This window comes from Cinclus cinclus, chromosome 15, assembly GCF_963662255.1.
Source record: "Cinclus cinclus chromosome 15, bCinCin1.1, whole genome shotgun sequence".
Classification (NCBI taxonomy): domain Eukaryota; kingdom Metazoa; phylum Chordata; class Aves; order Passeriformes; family Cinclidae; genus Cinclus; species Cinclus cinclus.
In genome coordinates this window covers 8,156,191-8,173,332 of record NC_085060.1, presented here as the reverse complement: position 1 = coordinate 8,173,332, position 17,142 = coordinate 8,156,191, and the positions used below count along the sequence as shown (strand labels likewise).

General features: G+C 42.5%; 1 protein-coding gene across 12 annotated transcripts in view; it reads left to right on the top strand.

The window, feature by feature from the left end:
* The first annotated feature begins 525 nt into the window (after positions 1–525).
* Positions 526–17,142, top strand: part of LOC134049912 (integrator complex subunit 6-like) — a 39,640-nt gene continuing 23,023 nt past the window's right edge. For all 12 annotated transcript variants that reach the window (XR_009933643.1, XR_009933642.1, XR_009933645.1 and 9 more), the window contains exons 1-2: positions 526–755; positions 839–916. Coding sequence is in view for 8 of the 12 variants with exons in the window: in XM_062502665.1 (XP_062358649.1) it covers positions 645–755; positions 839–916 (189 nt within the window). In the remaining 4 variants the exon portion in view is untranslated. The remainder of the gene's footprint in view (positions 756–838; positions 917–17,142) is intronic.

The following is a 17,142-nucleotide window of genomic DNA, read 5'->3' as shown; positions in this document are numbered from 1 at the left end:
CCAGGAACGGGGGCTATTATGTCACCGGGTGAGCAGCTGAGAGGCTTTGCTCGGCTCCCCGGGAACAGCACACAGCTCCGGCACGCTCCCCTCAGCCCCGCGGCGCTCCGCAGCCATCGAGGGCTGTGCGGGCCGAGGCGGGGCGGGGAGGTGCGAGGCGTCGGCGCGGTCACTCAGCCGCGGATACCGGGAAGCTCCGGGGGTACACGGCGGGACCGGGAGCGGGACCGGGAGCGGGACCGGGAGCGGGACCGGGAGCGGGACCGGGAGCGGGTCCCGACCGTGAGGGGCCGGGCCGGGCGGGGCGGCCCCTGGAGCGCGGGGCGGGGGACCCCGCAGAGGGGCGGGTCGGGCGCTGCGTGCGTGTGACAGGTGCGGCGCGCGCGCGCCCGCCGTCACCCTCTCCCCCCCTCCTCTTCCCTCCCCCCCGCCCCGCGCGCGCGCGCGCGCCACCATGAATATGCAAATGTAGGTATAATTGCCAGCCAATGGCGTGCGCGCTGGTCACATGGTGCTGGTGGAGGCTCAGGGAAGAGAAGTTGAGTCCGGGCGAGCTCGGGCAGCGCCGCCAGAGCCGAGCGAGCCGCGGGCGAGCGCCGCGCCTCCTCCGCAGGGAGCCCGCCGGCCGGGGCTCTGCCTGGACCATGCCGATCCTCCTCTTCCTCATAGACACGTCCGCCTCCATGAACCAGCGGGCGTACCTGGGCACCAGCTACCTGGACATCGCCAAGGGCGCCGTGGAGATCTTCATGAAGGTGAGTGCGCGGCGCCGGGGGAGCCACCACCCCCCTCGCCCCCTCCGCCCCGCTCACGCCGCTTCTCTCCGCTCTCTCCGCAGCTGCGGGCCCGGGACCCGGCCAGCCGCGGCGACAGGTACATGCTGGTTACGTTCGACGAGCCGCCCTACTGCATCAAGGTAACGACTCCCCCCCCCGGCCACCTCGGCCCCGCGGCGGGGCCGCTCTTGGCGCGGCGCGGCCCCGTCCGGCCCGGCGGCGGCAGCAGCAGCTTGTGAAGATGGCGGACATTTTGCTTTTGTATGGAGGAGAGAGGCTGAGGGCGCTGCTGAGATGGAGGAGGGGGGGGGGAGGAGACGGGCGGGCCGTGATTCACCGCCCCGGCGCAGCGAGGGGCGGCCGCGCTCCGCCCCCCGCGGGGCGGTGGCTCCGGCGGGGCCGGCGCCGCGCTCGGACCCCGCGCGGCCCTGGGACCCCCGGGACACGCGGGCAGGGTGGGGCAGGCAATGCCCGGCCCCGGCGGGCAGGGCAGGGCGAGTTACCCCTCACGGCCGCGGGGCAGGGGCAGCGCGGAGCCCCGGCCTTGGCGCGGCCGTGGGTGTGGGACAGCTCCCGCGGCTGTTTCCGCCTCTGCGATTCAAAAAGCCACGGTGTTGGGGTTGTGTGTCCCCCTGTCCTCCTTCCCCCGCCCCGTTCATCCTGCTGAGCACGGCAGCCTGCAGCAGTTCTGTGGAAGGTGCTCGCAGCCGCCACTCCGTGCAGGGTTGTGGTGAGCTGGATGTGGAGCCATCGAGTCATCAAGGTTGGAAGACACCTTTAAGATCACCAGCCCTCAACCTAGTACTGCCACTGTAATTCCTAAGCCACATCGTCCAGTGCCAGCCTCTTAAACACCTCCAGGGGCAGTGACTCCACCACCTTCCTAAACAGCCTGTTCTGCTGAATTGTGAGAATTTTCTTCCTAATATTTAATCTGAATTTCTTCTGTCCCTCTTTAAGGCTATTTTCTCTGGTCCTCAGTGCAGGCACAGCAGAAGAGACTGGCCCCTATCTTACTACAGCCTCCTGTAAAGGAGTTGTAGGGAATGATGAACTTTGCCCTGAGCCTCCTTGAGAGTAAACAAGTCTGGCTGGCTGGCTCCTCTTGTCCCTGTTTTCTCATTCCTCGAGTTTGAGAGAAGTACAGCCATGCTGTTTATATCATCTGCACCATGAGGTTTAGGCAAAAGTGAAAAAAAAATGGTGGTGCTGCATGCCTTATGCTGGGGACCTGCAGCTTGCTGCTAGAAATGTCCTAACTCAAAATACTTAGGTGAAGTGTGTCACAGAAAACATTGCTGTGGGAGTAGAATCCTCCTGAATAGTCCTGGATTAGTATATTTGCTCAGAGTAATACACTAATCATAACTGTTGGACTGTAGTCCCGGCTATGAAGGCCAAAGAAGTTAAAATACATTGTTGGTCATCCTAGAGAAGAAAATATTTTCTAGAACTCCCAGCTAGAACTTCTTGAAACGTTTTAAAAATAAGTGGGCTCACTGATGATGTGACCTTATTCTCATATTCACATCTTTGATAAGGAAGAGATGTAGTATCATGAGCTATAAATCTTGGCTCATTTCATCAGTAATTTACACAGCTTTCTGAAGTGACAAGTTGTGGAGTAAGTATTGTTTGGTATTGCACCTTTCATTTCCTCAGAAGAAGGCGTGGAAGTAATTTCTGTGAATTGGAACCATTCTTAACTTACAGAAACTTACTGTCAAAAATCCTGTATCTGCTTAGGAGAAATTTTTTAGACACAATGCATGCACCGTTTGCCCATCCATGTTTGTGGCTGGATGCACACCCCAGGTCTTTGTTATGCCAGTGTTAACTGGATTTCATGTGTCCTAGATTTTTTTTTCTCCTTGTCTTTTGTCAAATATTTTACAAGTGTATCTCATGTTTAAGATATGAACTTGATCCCTGCAGTGACAGCAAGCATACTGGTGATTTAATAAAAAAATTACTTTGCTGCTAGAGGTCTGTGTGGTAATGCTACAGGTTATTACCACATCTATACTCAGATTTGCTGAGGAAGATTCTTGTGTTTAATGAGCATCTTTGTGCATTCTGATGTGCTAATGAGCATCTGACTGTTCACAGTTTTAGTAAATAGTAATTGAAATAAATGGGGCTGTGATATCCGTCATAGCATATGGCATTCAGTCATATTTAATATACATTAAATAGCCAAGGGAAAGGAAGGGTAATGTGCTAATGCCTCTTCTTATAAATTTATATTTCTGCCTTTAGCATGCTGGTTTTTAAATTGGACCTTAATCTTAAAATATATTTTTAAAAAAGTAGTAACTTTTCTAGGAACAGGTTGCAGATTCAATAAATATCCAATTATAGTAATTATGATCACAAGTGTAGCTCGACTATTGCCTAAAGACTTCATGGCATAAATGAGTGTTCCTGGGCTGTCATCATGTCTGTTCCTTGAGCAGAGAAAGCCTCACAGCAGTGATGACTCCCTGTTTGAAGACTTGTTCTCAAGACCTGCACTGGTATTTATGATACTCCCTCCGTTGTATTTTCTAACAATCACAGTTGTGCCAGGGAAACTTCCTGGTCTAGGCCAGATTCTCTGTGTCTTTCAGAACATGCTTGTAAAAGATATGAAATGTGGTTTCTTGTTAATGCTACTGCAGTTAAATACTTTATTTCTCTTGATTTAGAGAAGATGAAAACAAACTTGGTAAGTGAATGCATTTTGCAGGCTTGCTTTCCAAGTATGTGCAGCAGTGGCTGCCTTATCCTCTTGTATTCTTTATGATTTATACTAATTAAATTACATAGCCTCTCAGATAGTTTACCAGTGAAGCACTTAAAAGGAAATAATCTGGTGGTGGAGTTGAGACCACCTAGGTGGCAGAAGAATTACAGGAACTTAAAGCTTTGGAGCTGAGGTAGCTGAGATAGGTGCTTTGGTTTGTTTCAGAACTTGTTTGCCTGCAGCATTCAAGTAATTCAAACCAACAGCATTGGTTCACTTTTGATGGACAAAAATGTATCAAGAAAGTATTATTCATATATATTGTATCCTGCTAAGTGGAAGGAGCATACTATTGAACAAACTATTTGCCAAAATTCTGTGAAAGTAATATGATGTTTTTGAAACCATCTTTAGTATAGATGATTTGAAATTATTTACAGGACCTGTTGCTTCTGTTTGAAGGCTTACAGCTCTCTGCCATTTTTTAAAAATGGTATTATTTAGTCTCTCAGTTTGCACTGGGACTCTACAGAGAGCTGTGATGACGAGTGTCTAAAGAGGAGTCAGGGTGCTGTTCTGGGAAGGTGGGGACGGGAAGATGGGATGGCAGGAATCTCAGCCCCAGTCTGGCAGCAGATGCCTCTGGAACCTTGTCAGCTGTTTGGCTTCTATTTGTTATATAACATACAGGTAGGACAGCAATTATGGTGCAACCATTTATAACTCCTACTTTTTCCCCAAAGTACTCTACAATAAGAGACAAATATTTAATATTTTAAAAGCATGTTATGAAGTCTATTAACCTCTTAATTGTTGACTGATATGCTTCTGTGTAGGTCAGTGGAAAAATACCTGTACATTCCATTGGTGTTTGGTCAAACTCTCATTTTATGAACTAGGAGTGAAAATTAGTATATGTTATTTCATGAAGTAAGAATGTTTGTAGTGTATTTTTTAGATTAAAATTGTGGTAGGATGCTGTCAAGTGAGTCTGTCTTGGTTAGTGGCATGTTAACATGGAAGTAAGCTAGTCCGTTCTGGTATTAGGGTATCTGATTTTGGGCATTTGGCATGCATGGGAAGGTAATAATATGTATAGTAAAGCACCTTTGTAAAAGGTGTCTGTTACTATTAAAACATTAGTGCTTAAGTTAAGGTATGGAAGGAGTTTATTTCCAGTTGGGCGAGAAAAATGGGTTCAAGAACAGCCTTGCTTCCTGGCAGGGTATTTGATGTTCATGGCCTTCTGGCTAAGAGAAGTGCATTGTCCTAGTCAGAGAATACAGTTCCTGATGCATCCTTGTTTTGAGGACTTTGTGTCCACGGATGGCTGGAACCCGGAGGAACCCGGATCTTGCTCCATCGCAGCAGTGTTGTGACCTGGTGCTGCAGCACCTCCAAGCCTTGAGTGCCAGCCAGCCCCACCCTTCTCATCCCTTCCTGCAGAACGTGGCTGATCTGGAATACCTGGGCAGGAGGGTGGGAACAGGTCAGGTGTGATACTGACAGTTCTGCAAGGTTTGTGGGTCAGGGGCCTGTGATGAGCTGTTGGTATGGCCCTCACAGCCTTCTGAGGCTTTTTTCATATATTTACTCAGTTGATTTTTTTTTTAAACCACATAAATTTCAGCATTCTCTGTCAAATATAGATGTTTCTCGTTATGTAAGCACATGCCATGGTGTAAATGGGCAGAATCTTAAGCCATTTTGTTTGGGTTTTTTGTGAAGTAATGGTGCTAGAGTAAAAGTATGGGGAAAAGTGAACAGTCTTCTCACCTGCCCTTTTCCCCCAAGCTTTTCCTATTTTCCAGTGGTGGTGTTTCATCAAGATCTAGCTAAATTTGTCCGAAAATGGAGCTCACGCCAAAATCTTTAATTTAAGGAGTTTTTGAAAATGAAAGCATGGCTTAACTCTTAATTTTTTTTTTTTCCATTCTTGATTTTTGTGGAACCTCTCATCCTGCAGTTTATGGTTTGTTTGTGGGCTTGGTCTGCAAATGGCGAGTTCAGGCCCAGACCAAAAACACAATGGTGGCCTTATGTGAAGTTATTGATTAACTGGACTGCCCTGTTCCCTTGTGACTGATATCTGGCTGCTGGCAGTGATACGGCCTTTCCTCAGGGCTCAAGGAATATTATTTATGATCTGGTCACAGAAATATGACTTCTTTTTTATGTTCTTGTGAGACTCTATTGTCTGACCTTCATAAGTGATCTGGTCACAAGTCAGAGGACTTGAGAGAACATAAGTTATATTCTGAAATACATATTTTCCTCCTTCTGTTGTGTTATACCAAATTCAAGAGTCAGCTGTGACTGCACTGCAGAAATAGGTTCCACGAATTTGAGGGCAGAAATATGTACGTAGCTGTCTAAGAAGTAGCTCAAATTACTTTATACAGTGTATATGTGCAAACTGGGATTGATGGATAGGATGCCTTCCAGTTCCACTGCTGTTCCCTGCTAGCCTGAACATATGTTTCAGTGCTGAAGAGCTCCCTTGTGGAAGCAGCTCTTTGTGATGGACTCTGAGCAACCTCTTCTTTTTTCCCCTGAAATTCTGGAGTTGGATTGGGTTATCTTAGAGGCTGAAGTACTTTTTGTATGTAAATAACTGTTTTATTAATGACATTGAAATAGTGCTTCAAAACTGGGAGTTCATAAGGTCACACTTGAGGAGACTAACTCTGCCGTCTTATTTCAGTGGCACAGAAGCTTCTGCTGGCATTTTCAAATTTTGCTTTCATGGAGGAACTGTGCTGGTGCAGAATGGAACTGATTACCACTCACCCTGCACAGGGCAGAGGCAAATGAATAGGTTGTACTACAGAAAGACAGATGTGATATCTAGTTGTCTTTTTCTGGAAGAAATTTCAGACTTCTGACCCTAAGCTGCAGGGAGAAAGAGAAACCCAACTGTGAGACCTGTTGGGTGTGAGGCAAAGATCTGCAGTAATGCTGCCTGAGGTGGTAGGAAGTGCATTAGTGTGTTTTTTCAATTTTGTGAAGAAAACCAAAGGAATACCTAATAAACTTAACTGTAGCAGATCCACAGAATAAGTCCAAGTTAATTAATATTTTACGGGAATCTTGAGACACTGAAAATCATTGGGTTTTATATGTGAAAGGTCTGACTTTTGGCAAGCACGAGTACTTGGTGGTCTGGCCTGTGCTGTGGAAGGAGTAGTGTGGACAGCTGGGAATACACTTGGAGCTTTGCGAGCTGGCAGTGGGGTGTGCAGGCAGAATTTTTGGTGCAAGGCAGATAGCAGCTGCAGGGGCAGCAGGGAAGCTGCTATCCGAGAGGTGCAAAAGGGAAAGCAAGCTGAAGTCAGTGGGAGAGGCCTATCTTGCTCTCCAGATACGATGTACACGTTTAGTGAACCCACTAGCCAGGCCCTGGAAAAGGGGAAAAAAGGTGCTGAATGTAGAGGGGCTAGATGAAATGTAAGCAGCACAGCACACATAGTGTCTGTTGTTGATAACTAATTCAGGAGACTATATTCTGTACTTGTTTAGTGGAGAAGAGATAACTATTCCCGTTCTTTCTCTATATGCTTTTTGGGTCACTTATTTTTATTTCTGAGCACCAACATCTTCCATTGCCTGGGAAATACTACACACACCTCTCCTCCACATCTTCCACTGTGCTTGTTTGAGGCTTTGTTGTGAAATTTGTGTGTTTTCACAAGGCTGTCGTGGAGCAGAAATGACTGGCAGGTTAAAGCCAACAATTGCTTTTCCTCTATTAAACACAATGACTTAAGGAAGAGAAACAGAAGTCAACTGATTTAACTGACTTCACTGACAACTGTTTAAGGAACACTCATGCAAATTGGATTGTCTAGGTTTTTTTAGAGGGCAAAACAAAATCAACTTAATACTGTTTGGGAATAACCATCAAACAGTTTTGACATGCTCCTTTCAATTTAACGGCCTTATCACTTAAATCTTACTGAAGAATGTGTATGAAAAAGTTCCTTTTTTAAAATTACGCTTCTATTTTGAAATGGGATAAGTAAGACCATAGGCAGAAAGTTCTTGTTGATGCAGGTGGTAGGTTTGTATTTTACATACTGCAGTGTATGTGTCTCATAATCTGAATACACCTAAAAATCTATTTTACAAAAATTTTAGGAATCCTTAGTTGGCATCCCTGCAACAAACAAGGAAGTATTGTAGCCCCTTTGAGCTTATAAAGGTACTAAATTAATTCCTGTAAGATAGTGCCCTTTAAAAAGCATATTCCTATTCCTGAGAAACATCATATTGGGTAGTGTAAAACGTGTTAAAAATGCTTTTAAACATGCATAAGCATGCTGTCTTACTTCTTCGTGTCCTGGTTGTGAGTTGTAGTAAGCAACCTCTTCCAGGAACTGGTGTAATGAGGACAGAACATTATAATGACGAATTCTGTGAAAATTAGTGTACCTTTTGCTTTAAAAAAACGACAAAGTAGTAGTAATCAGGGTGAGTCATTCTTCTGAAAGGTAGTTTTGTGCCTTCTGAAATTGAGGTATTTTGTAAAACATCAAATTCATGCCAGAACTTAAAACTGGTGGTTAAGATTTTGAAAGGAATGTATTTAAATGGAAGGACAGTTCAGAAACTTAACTTCTTGATAGCTATGAGGGACTGAACTCTGCTTAGCTATCCTTTTTATTATTATAATTTTGAAGTAGTTAAATATTTGAACTTGTGCTTTCACCTACTGCCTGTCTTCATGGAAGGGCAAGTATGTGTCACTGGGTTAATTAATGAAAATATTTTAACTGGTTTTGCTCCTACAGGAATCTGCCAAGTAAAAGCTTGCTTTTTTTGTGTAGGGTGAGTTTCTGCTTTGTACTGTGCAATAGATGAGGTGCCCGAGGCCTTCAATGGAAACCATCATCTGTAATTCATAGCCACTGTAGTAATTTATATTTTCATCTTTTTATTTGGTTCTTTATTTGGGCTTGGACACATTCATAGATGTAAACCCTTAAGACTACAGGATAAACTAGACAAAAGTAGATATATTTGCATTAAGAGGCTTTACTTATCCTCAGTGCAAAGGTCACTTTTAAAATAAAAATAGAAGCTTAAAATGTAGAATCAGACAGTTGAGTTGGATCTCCCGAGTTGTATTTTTATAGGGAGATGTTCTGTAAGGGGTGAGGTGCTTTGTGAAGTTGGTGGTTCCTGGCACATGGAATCTTTGTGCTGTGCCTCTTCCACTTTTTTGCTGTTGCTATTTCAGTTTCACTTAGGAGGTTTTTGAACAATGTCTTTTTTGTTGGTGTATATATATGTAAAAGGACCTGGGCCTTGCACCCTGGCTGTGTGACTAAAAATATGCACAGAGTACATCTGTGATACCATGAGAATGGGCATTCATTCTTTTTTAGCTTGATGAGAGTTGAGGGCTGATTGGCTCACATTTTAACAGTGGAAAAAGGTAATTAAGATTGCAGACACTTCTACCTTGTTCACCCTTGCGTATTTTGTAAGAGCTTGCCAGGACCAACTGTAATTTAAAGTGGTGGTGCAACAATGATGTTTTGAGCTTGCTGTGATCTAGAAAAGATGTAACTTGGTGCTGTCTCCTGCGGTGTTCTCATACCTTAGGCAGCTGGGATCCAGTGGGAAAAAGCACCTGTGGGAGCTGAGTGCTTCTGGGGGGGAGCAGTGCAACTCCAAGGGCCCTGTCAGAAGGTTCCAGATGGCTTCAGCCTCAGTGAGTCTCTTCACTGTCTGTATTTTGAATGCCTGTATTCTTGATTTCATTTAATAATACAGGCTACAAAAAAAAAAACAAAAAAAAACAAACCAACAGAACAAAAACAAACAAAAAAAACCCCAAAACAAACCAATGCAAAAAGCCAACCAACCAACAAAACCCAATGGAAAGAGCAGCTGGTGATGTTCTGAATTTTAAATACAGATTGTTGCTTAAGTAATGCACTCCTGTAGATTGAGTCTTGGAATTTTTTCTTCTTTCTGAAACTTTATTCTTAAAGTGTACCTCTTAATAATGTAACTCCAGTGCTTTTACACGGCCCAAAAATATAGCAGGCAATAAATGAAAGAATTTTTTTTTTTTGCTTTGTGTTTTTTATGGCTGATTTTAGAATACTTAGAATACATGTAGCAATCAATTTCAGCTGTAAGCAGCATGTTCTAGGATCAAGGTTTTAGGAATGTGCCAAGAAAAAAGTACATTCTTGTAAAGAGACTGTTATTGTGCAGATCAGAATCTGTAGTTGCCCACAGACTTGTATTGATCTGCATATTCACTCTGCAGAGCATTGAAAAAACAAAATTTCTTTTGGTGTAAGAACTGAGATTGACAAGGATCTTTGAAATTTATCATTAGATAAGCAAACAAGTCTTATTTTTAAATAGCTATTATTATTACTTCTTTTGTTATCATTTTCTATCTCACAATTTACCCAGTTATGATTCTTTCCTTATGTATTTATGCAAATTTCAGGATAAGCAGCATTAGATTTGTTAAATGTTATTCTAGACTAAAAAAACAAACAGTTCAGAACTCCTAAATTTTACTTTTTAAAGATAGGGCGATTGTTAATTTGTCTGTGTTCTCACAGATGATTTTAAGATCTTAAATGTGTGAAATAGTATTTTAAAAAGTAAGAATCTTGTTGTTAAGATGGATGTTGTTGAGCAATTAATTGGACAGAAAACAAAGATCTACAGTGTGGTTAAGCTGGTGTTGTCATGCTCTGCTTCTAAGTGAATATAATGCATTAGCACTGGTCTTCATAGCTTGTTCATGGTTCAGCCAGTGAGTTTTGATTAAAAAAAAAAAAAAGTTAAGCTCTGCTTTGTGGGAGAATGTGCATCTGTTGAGGCAGAACACTTGGTGCCTGTAGCTGCTGCCAGGCCCCCAGTGGTGCTCCCAGGCTGGGATGTGGAGGGACCAGAGGGCTGGATTGGCACCATGTGCCCTGCACTCAGAGAGCCTGGCCTGGGGGAGCCTTCTCTAATCAAAAGAGCTTAAACTCAGGTAGTTACTTTTTGTCCAGATGATTCTTGGATTATAAAGAAATGCAGCCTTGCCATCATCTGAAATAAAAATCTGACCAACAGTAATGCTCCCAGGGCCACCTGTATATTTTTGGCTGTGTCAGGGTGAAGTTATTTGCTAGACTGGCTAGTTGATATTTCAGTGAGTATATGAACTTAATGGTCATCTAAAGTATTTAATTTCCTCAGCAGTTCCTTGAACACCATTCTAGAGATGAACTGAGGAAAGCTGGTGATTAGATGACTCCTTCTAGATTTATATTCTTGAGTTTTGAAGTAAATTTGCAATACCTGTAGCACTTTGGTGTGCTGCTCTAGTTCTGTGATGTGCTTTTGGAAGGAAGAAGTAAGGAATGTGTCAGTTTGCAAAATAAACATGAATCACGCTGTGTTGTTTCAGCTCTGGGCTGTAAAGCTGGAGTATCATCAGTAATGCTTTTCCACTTGATTTTCAAAAAGTGTGCAGTGAGGAATCCCTTGTGCCGATAGCACCTACTCTGTAACCTCTTAGCTATTGACTTTATTCCTGACTTCTCCAGCCATGCTGAGTGTAGAAAGGGACCAAGAGAAGGGCAGAGGTGGGGGCTGGCTGCTATTGCAAGTGTATTTGATAGGCTGAAAGAGCAACAGGCTCTGTGAGGGGCTGAAAGTCTTTGATTGAAACCTCCACATTTCAGCAGTTGCCCCTTCTACAGTGTTTGGATAAGATGCACCTATAATGGTATTTCTGAAATGACTGCTATGCTGCTGAACAGGAGCATGGAGCCTCTTTGTGAAGCTTACTGTGCTAAGGCTGCAGACTGTGATTACTTTTGTGTTCCCTCTCCATTAAGCTGTTGTGTGAAATGTAGCTTGTTCCGGTTCAGCTCTGTACTGAAATTTCCTGGCTTCTTGAGTGTTCCTCAGAAATAGGTGCTTTTTAAACTGGATAGTATTTTTCTGTTTAAATGAGAATGCTTTTTGGAACAGGGTTATACCATGATCTCTTTGGTATTTATATTTCCATTTTTTATGTGTTTCCTTTTATCTTTATCTGTGTAAAGGAAAAAGTACAGTGAGAGTAACTGTCAAAATATATTAACTACTGTTGACCAAAAAGCTAAATTCAGAGATGGATTGAAGCAGGAGCAGCAGGTAATAAATAAAATGATAGTGTAGACTTTTTCTTTTTGCTTGGCATTGATTATTATCCCTTGGTTCCAAGCAGTTTCCAGCTTTGAGTTGTTCATACAGCATCTGCATTTGGCATTCCTATAGGAGAAGGGGCTGCTTCTCTCTAAATGTTGATATTAACAAAAGGCCCCAGTATTTTGTTTTGTAACTGGAGCTTAAGAGCCTCTGTGCTAGTGCTTTGCAGGTGTGCTGTGATTAAAGATTATTTGAGTTATTCTTACCATAAACATCTTGAATTCTTCTTGAAGGAAAAGCATTTCTATCTTATTTAATTGTGAAGTCATCTTGAAAGGACAGTGAACCACATGATGTAGTGACTGAACTTTCTTAGGGTTTTTTTAATTTTAAGGTTTCATGGGGAAATACTTCCCATACAAGATTAAATAATTTTCTGTCTAGCTGACTGCCTGTAATAAAGACTGGCACTTACATACTTTGCCAGAATGCAGTTCACATTCGCTAACGTGCTTTAGAAAACCAACTGGTTTGATCTGTCTTTAGAAATTATTAAGTCTGATGGGTGTGGGTACAGGAGACTTCATCTTAGGAATGTGCAACTGAAGGGGATCTCCTGGGCATCTCAGTTCACAGCAGCCCTTCCTTGGAGTGCAAGGCCTGGATTGCTTTGAGGGGAAGTGAAACTGGAGAATGCTCCCCAGGCACTGAGTGATGAGTGTCCAGGAAGGGCCATGGTGTGACTGTTGTGTCCCAAGGGACAGCTGCCCTGTCTACCTACACTACCACGAGCCTGGAGGTGCATGACACCTTCCCTGCGCTGCTTCCAGCTGTGTAGGGAAAAAGGATGGGTGAGGAGAGGAGAGATTCTGTGTTACCAAGGTACATAGTGTGACCCAGAGAAAAAGGAAGAATTGTAGTGCCTGCAGCTGCATGGAGTTAAAGGAGTGTGCAAAGCGACAGCTTTCTGCTAAAAATCTGATGTCAGAGTGTATCAGCTGTGTGGGATCAAAGGAACCATCCACTCTAGTATCTTCTCTTTTTAAGATTTTTTTTTTTCCTAAAGATGTTTTAAAGCAATTTATGCTTCCCTGGTCTCTTGGAGACATTTTATGTATATTAAGCTTTTATCATGTTTTATTTGACTGGAATTTTAGTGCCTTTTAGAAAATGAAATTTTCGTAAGTCCCCACTGGATTTAAAGGAGCACTTTTGATGGATAGTTTTCAGTTTGAGTGTCCTGGAAAAGCAGCAGAAATAACTTTACAGGAAGAAATAATTAACTTACTATTCACAATACTTAGCCTTAACACTCTGATCTGGTGGTCACTAGCTCTGATGTAAGGAGGACCAAGTGATGCTTCTGTGGACTCTTCACTGTACTTGACTGCTCTGTGGAATTACCGGGGGAGTAGTTTAAACCTGTGAATTGGTTACCTGCTAAAATACTGCTCAGAGGAGAGGTGAGAAGGAGGGTCTTTGTTAGGCAGGCCTCCCAGCAGTTCAGCACTGCCCCAGCGCTAAGCTGATTTCAGACCTGAGTGCCAGTATCATGCTGTGCTGGAGCTGTGCTGATCTCGGATACCAGAGCTGGGTGCTGTGCTGCTCCCCTGTGCCAGGAACAAAACAGAATTGATCTTGGGAGTTTCTTTGCTACGGGCTGTTTGATGCTGTGCAGTGACAGGACCTGGTGTGTTGACAGAACAAACTAGAGGGTAGAAATACTGAAACTAGAGCAGAGTTTGCAGTCAAAGGTACAGAAATCCTGAGAGCTCTGTTGCCTCAAAAATGGCATTCATAAGTATTTGGAGGGGAGTCAATGTCTGTAAGAGTCTCTTGAGAGCTGTTTTTCTGCCCCGTTTGCACAGACAATTGTGAGGATGAAATTAGTAGGTGATTAGTAAGTCATATGATTTTGAATTATTTTAGGACAAGAAAAATGTTAAATAAAAATAGTTTTGGTGTTCATAGTGTAGTCAGTGCCTTTCTTCTCCTGTGTGCTATTTCTAGCTGGCAAATCTTTGAACAACAAATCAAACACGTGGGGGTAGTGTGGGCATTGGCCGCTCTGTAGGGACAAGCAGCCTTACCCTGTCCTTTATGGGCAGGGGGACACATGGTGTCAGCTCCTCTCCCTCTCCCTGTTTGCTGGGTTTTATTGTGGCAGAACTGGAGTGACCAAGACAGTCTTGGCTTGCTAAAACTCCTATCCCAAAGTTGCCAGTGCTCAGGCAGGGAAGCTCAAGGCTACATAGGAGGTTATTCCCTGCTGCAGAACCCACTGAGCAGTGCTGGGGCTGGGCTCAGGGGATTACCAAGAGGTGAAGATACTTCAGCATTTGGGAAGCAGCCCCCCTTGCATTGTAGGGTGTCCAAAAGAATAATCCACTTCTGTACAAAACAAGACACCTGCTTGACTTTGGCTCAGACATGAGCAGGTCTGAGTTGTGATCATGTGTACGCAGTCACCAGTGAACAGAAAGGTAATTTAAAAATGAATCATTCTGGTGATTTGGGAGGCAAAATGCCCTGCTGGTTTCACTGTCTTTCTATGGTACTGGGAAATTTTGTAGCAGGAGTGGTTTCTGATTTCAACAGCTGGAATTTTTTCTCACCTTTTTTACCAAATGATTGCCACTGACAAGCTAGGGTGCCACAGGCATATTGTCTTAGGGTAGTCTGTTTTCTTAAGATTGGTGCATTTAATAATAGCTTGAATTATTGAGAAGCTTAAATACTTCAAGCTGTAATGTCTGAAATGCAGTTGTTCTTTCTAGCAGAACTCTTCAAAATCTTTGTTTGACTAAATACTGAGTATTTATTATAACCCAGGCTGTTGTGATTGGCATGCAGGATTGCAAATTGTCTTGGAAGATTATTTTTGGTAATGTTGCAGCTTTTGAATTAGATCTGAAAGCAATCCAGTGAACAATGAACTGTGCAGCTCAGTGTTACAGCATTACTTATTAGAAGCTCTAAAGACAAAGACTTGGAACCTCCAAAGCACCACGTCCCTGGACTTCCTGAAGCTGGTGAAACTGGGAACTGCTTTGGACCTGAAATTCTTGTGCTCTAATGCCCAGCCTTTGGTACTGCCCCTTTTTTTACCAACAGACTGAACTGTGCCAAAAAATAGTTGGAAAGAATAAAAGAAAATAAGCACAGCACCAATCAAAGCCAGAACAAACCAATAATAATAATAAAAAAAAACCCTACAGTAAGATCATGTAAACTTGACAGATAAGTCAGTGTAGCTGAGATTTCAAGATCTGTGTTTTACAGGTATTCAAACCTTGGTATTGTTTTACTTGCATGCCAATATTGCCCCTTCTATGTGATAAAGATGGGGTGAAGTGGTTTGTTTTTGTTTTTTAACACCCACTACAGTATTTTATAAGATTTCTTTTGAGTGTCTTGCAGCTAAAATCTTCTGTTTATCCTAAGTCTTGAAGGCCTTTTTAAGATACTGACTCTGACCAAGATTTTCTTTTGCTGCTCAGCTCTGTTATTTTGATTGATGCTCAGTTAGTCCTGATTCTTCTTGGCCTAAGTAAGGCCTCCTTTTCTTCACTGGATTTTTCACCTTGGTGTTTGAATTCTCGATAATCTGTGCCTTTCTCCTGCTGAAATAAGCTGTTTTGACCTTACCTGCTTCTTGAAGCAGCTGAAATACTTTAGTAGCTGTGGTGAAATATAGAGCAGGCCATGGATTTGTCTGAAAACCAAGTCACCAGAGAAAAATGTTACTTTTTAAGTGTGTTACTTCTTGTCAGCATGATTTGCTCCCAAAGGCAGAAGCCGGGGGCTGGAAGGTTGAGTGATGCTTCCAAATCTCTGGCTGGTTTGTAGGATGATATCCAGAGCTTGCAGAAGGCCAAATGACAGTGCATTTTTGCCTGTTGTTGGCATAAGCAAAGAAGGTGAGATTTTTGATTTTTAGTACTTGTTATTTCCTAGCTGTCTTTGAAAGTCTTTTGGTATGCGGGTGGAGTCTGAAATTATTTGTTCCTATAAATTATCAAAGGAAAGGCCAGTAACATACTGGCAAGGTAAAGGCTGCTCAGATTGCTATTAATAAATTCTGGGCATAAAAGTGACTAAGACAGAATGTAATATTGAAGATTAGAAGAAACTGCTCTCACTGTTCAAATTGGTTCATAAACAACTGAAATAACTAATATTCAGTTCTGACTGCTTCGTTACTGACCTGTAGAGGATACACAGTTTTGTGGAATATATTTGTGTTTAGTCCTTTAAGGCTGTGGGGTTTTGGTTCGGGTTTTTTTACTTATTAGTGTTTCTCCTGGCAAATAGAACCAGTGTTGTTGCTGGTGTGGTTTTTTTTTTTTTTTTTGTTTGTTTGTTTTGTTTTTTTTTTTTTTTTAAGCAGCTTTAGTGGTGGTATTTTGAGTTTAGGAAGGATTAGCATTTAATCACTTTAACATGAACTCATTGTGCATCTGCTTGGTGTTGGGTACTTGACTGTTTTGCCCAAAAAATGTTCCTACTGTATATATGGAAAGGAGAATGTACAAACTTCTTTGGGGCTGGAAATACATGTTTTGTTATATACATTGGCTTGAGTCTTTCTAGAGAAAAATATTTTACAGAAATAGACCTTCTTGTCATTTATTTAAGTGTTTTTGGTTCAAGAATCTTTTTGAGGATAAGGTAGAGAATGCAGTACATTTACTAATCAGATTTTTATTTAGAGCTGGATATGGAAATCTTGCATTTGCTGCTCCTGTTCTCATTATGAGAAGCTCTTCCATTTTACTGTTTATTTCAAAGGTACAGTTCTCCTTGGCTTTATCTTTAAAGATCCAGTGAGAGCTGTAGGATGAAAAATAGTTTTCTTGGACAGTCAACCTGTGGTGATCTGTTGCTCCTTGTACCTTCAGCTTCCCTACTTCTGCCTGGGGAAATGGTACATGTTTTAATTTGCAGGCAGTTGACCACACTGCAGCAAGATCAGACAGAGAGCTGGAAGCTGAGCAAACATTTTCACAACGGGAAAATATCAGAATCTCCAAATATCAGTGAAGACTCTTACTGTTTATTTTATAAAGAATACTCTTAATATTCATTGGAGTTCAAATCAAGAAGTGTAGACTGGGAATAGTGTTTCTTTTGTAAATGTTTTGTTCCCCCATGTGCTTTTGTAACAATGTAACACAAATGGTCTTTGCTGGAAAACACTTTTTGAACTCCAGCCTTGCTGTTCTGAAGAACATTGATTAGTGTTTTTGCTAGACAAAAGGGAGTAGTCTCACCTGTACTTATGAGTCCACAGAATTCCAACAAAATAATTTTGGCAACTGTTTATTTAAAATTGTTTAAGAGAAGCTTTTTTAGGATAAGACAAATCATCTTGTTGATTTGGTGCTATTTCATTCTGAAAAAATACCATTAGCCAGGTCACTTTTACTCCAAAAGAGTGACCCTATGCTTGCACTTAATTTTTGCCTTGAGCTGACCACAGGT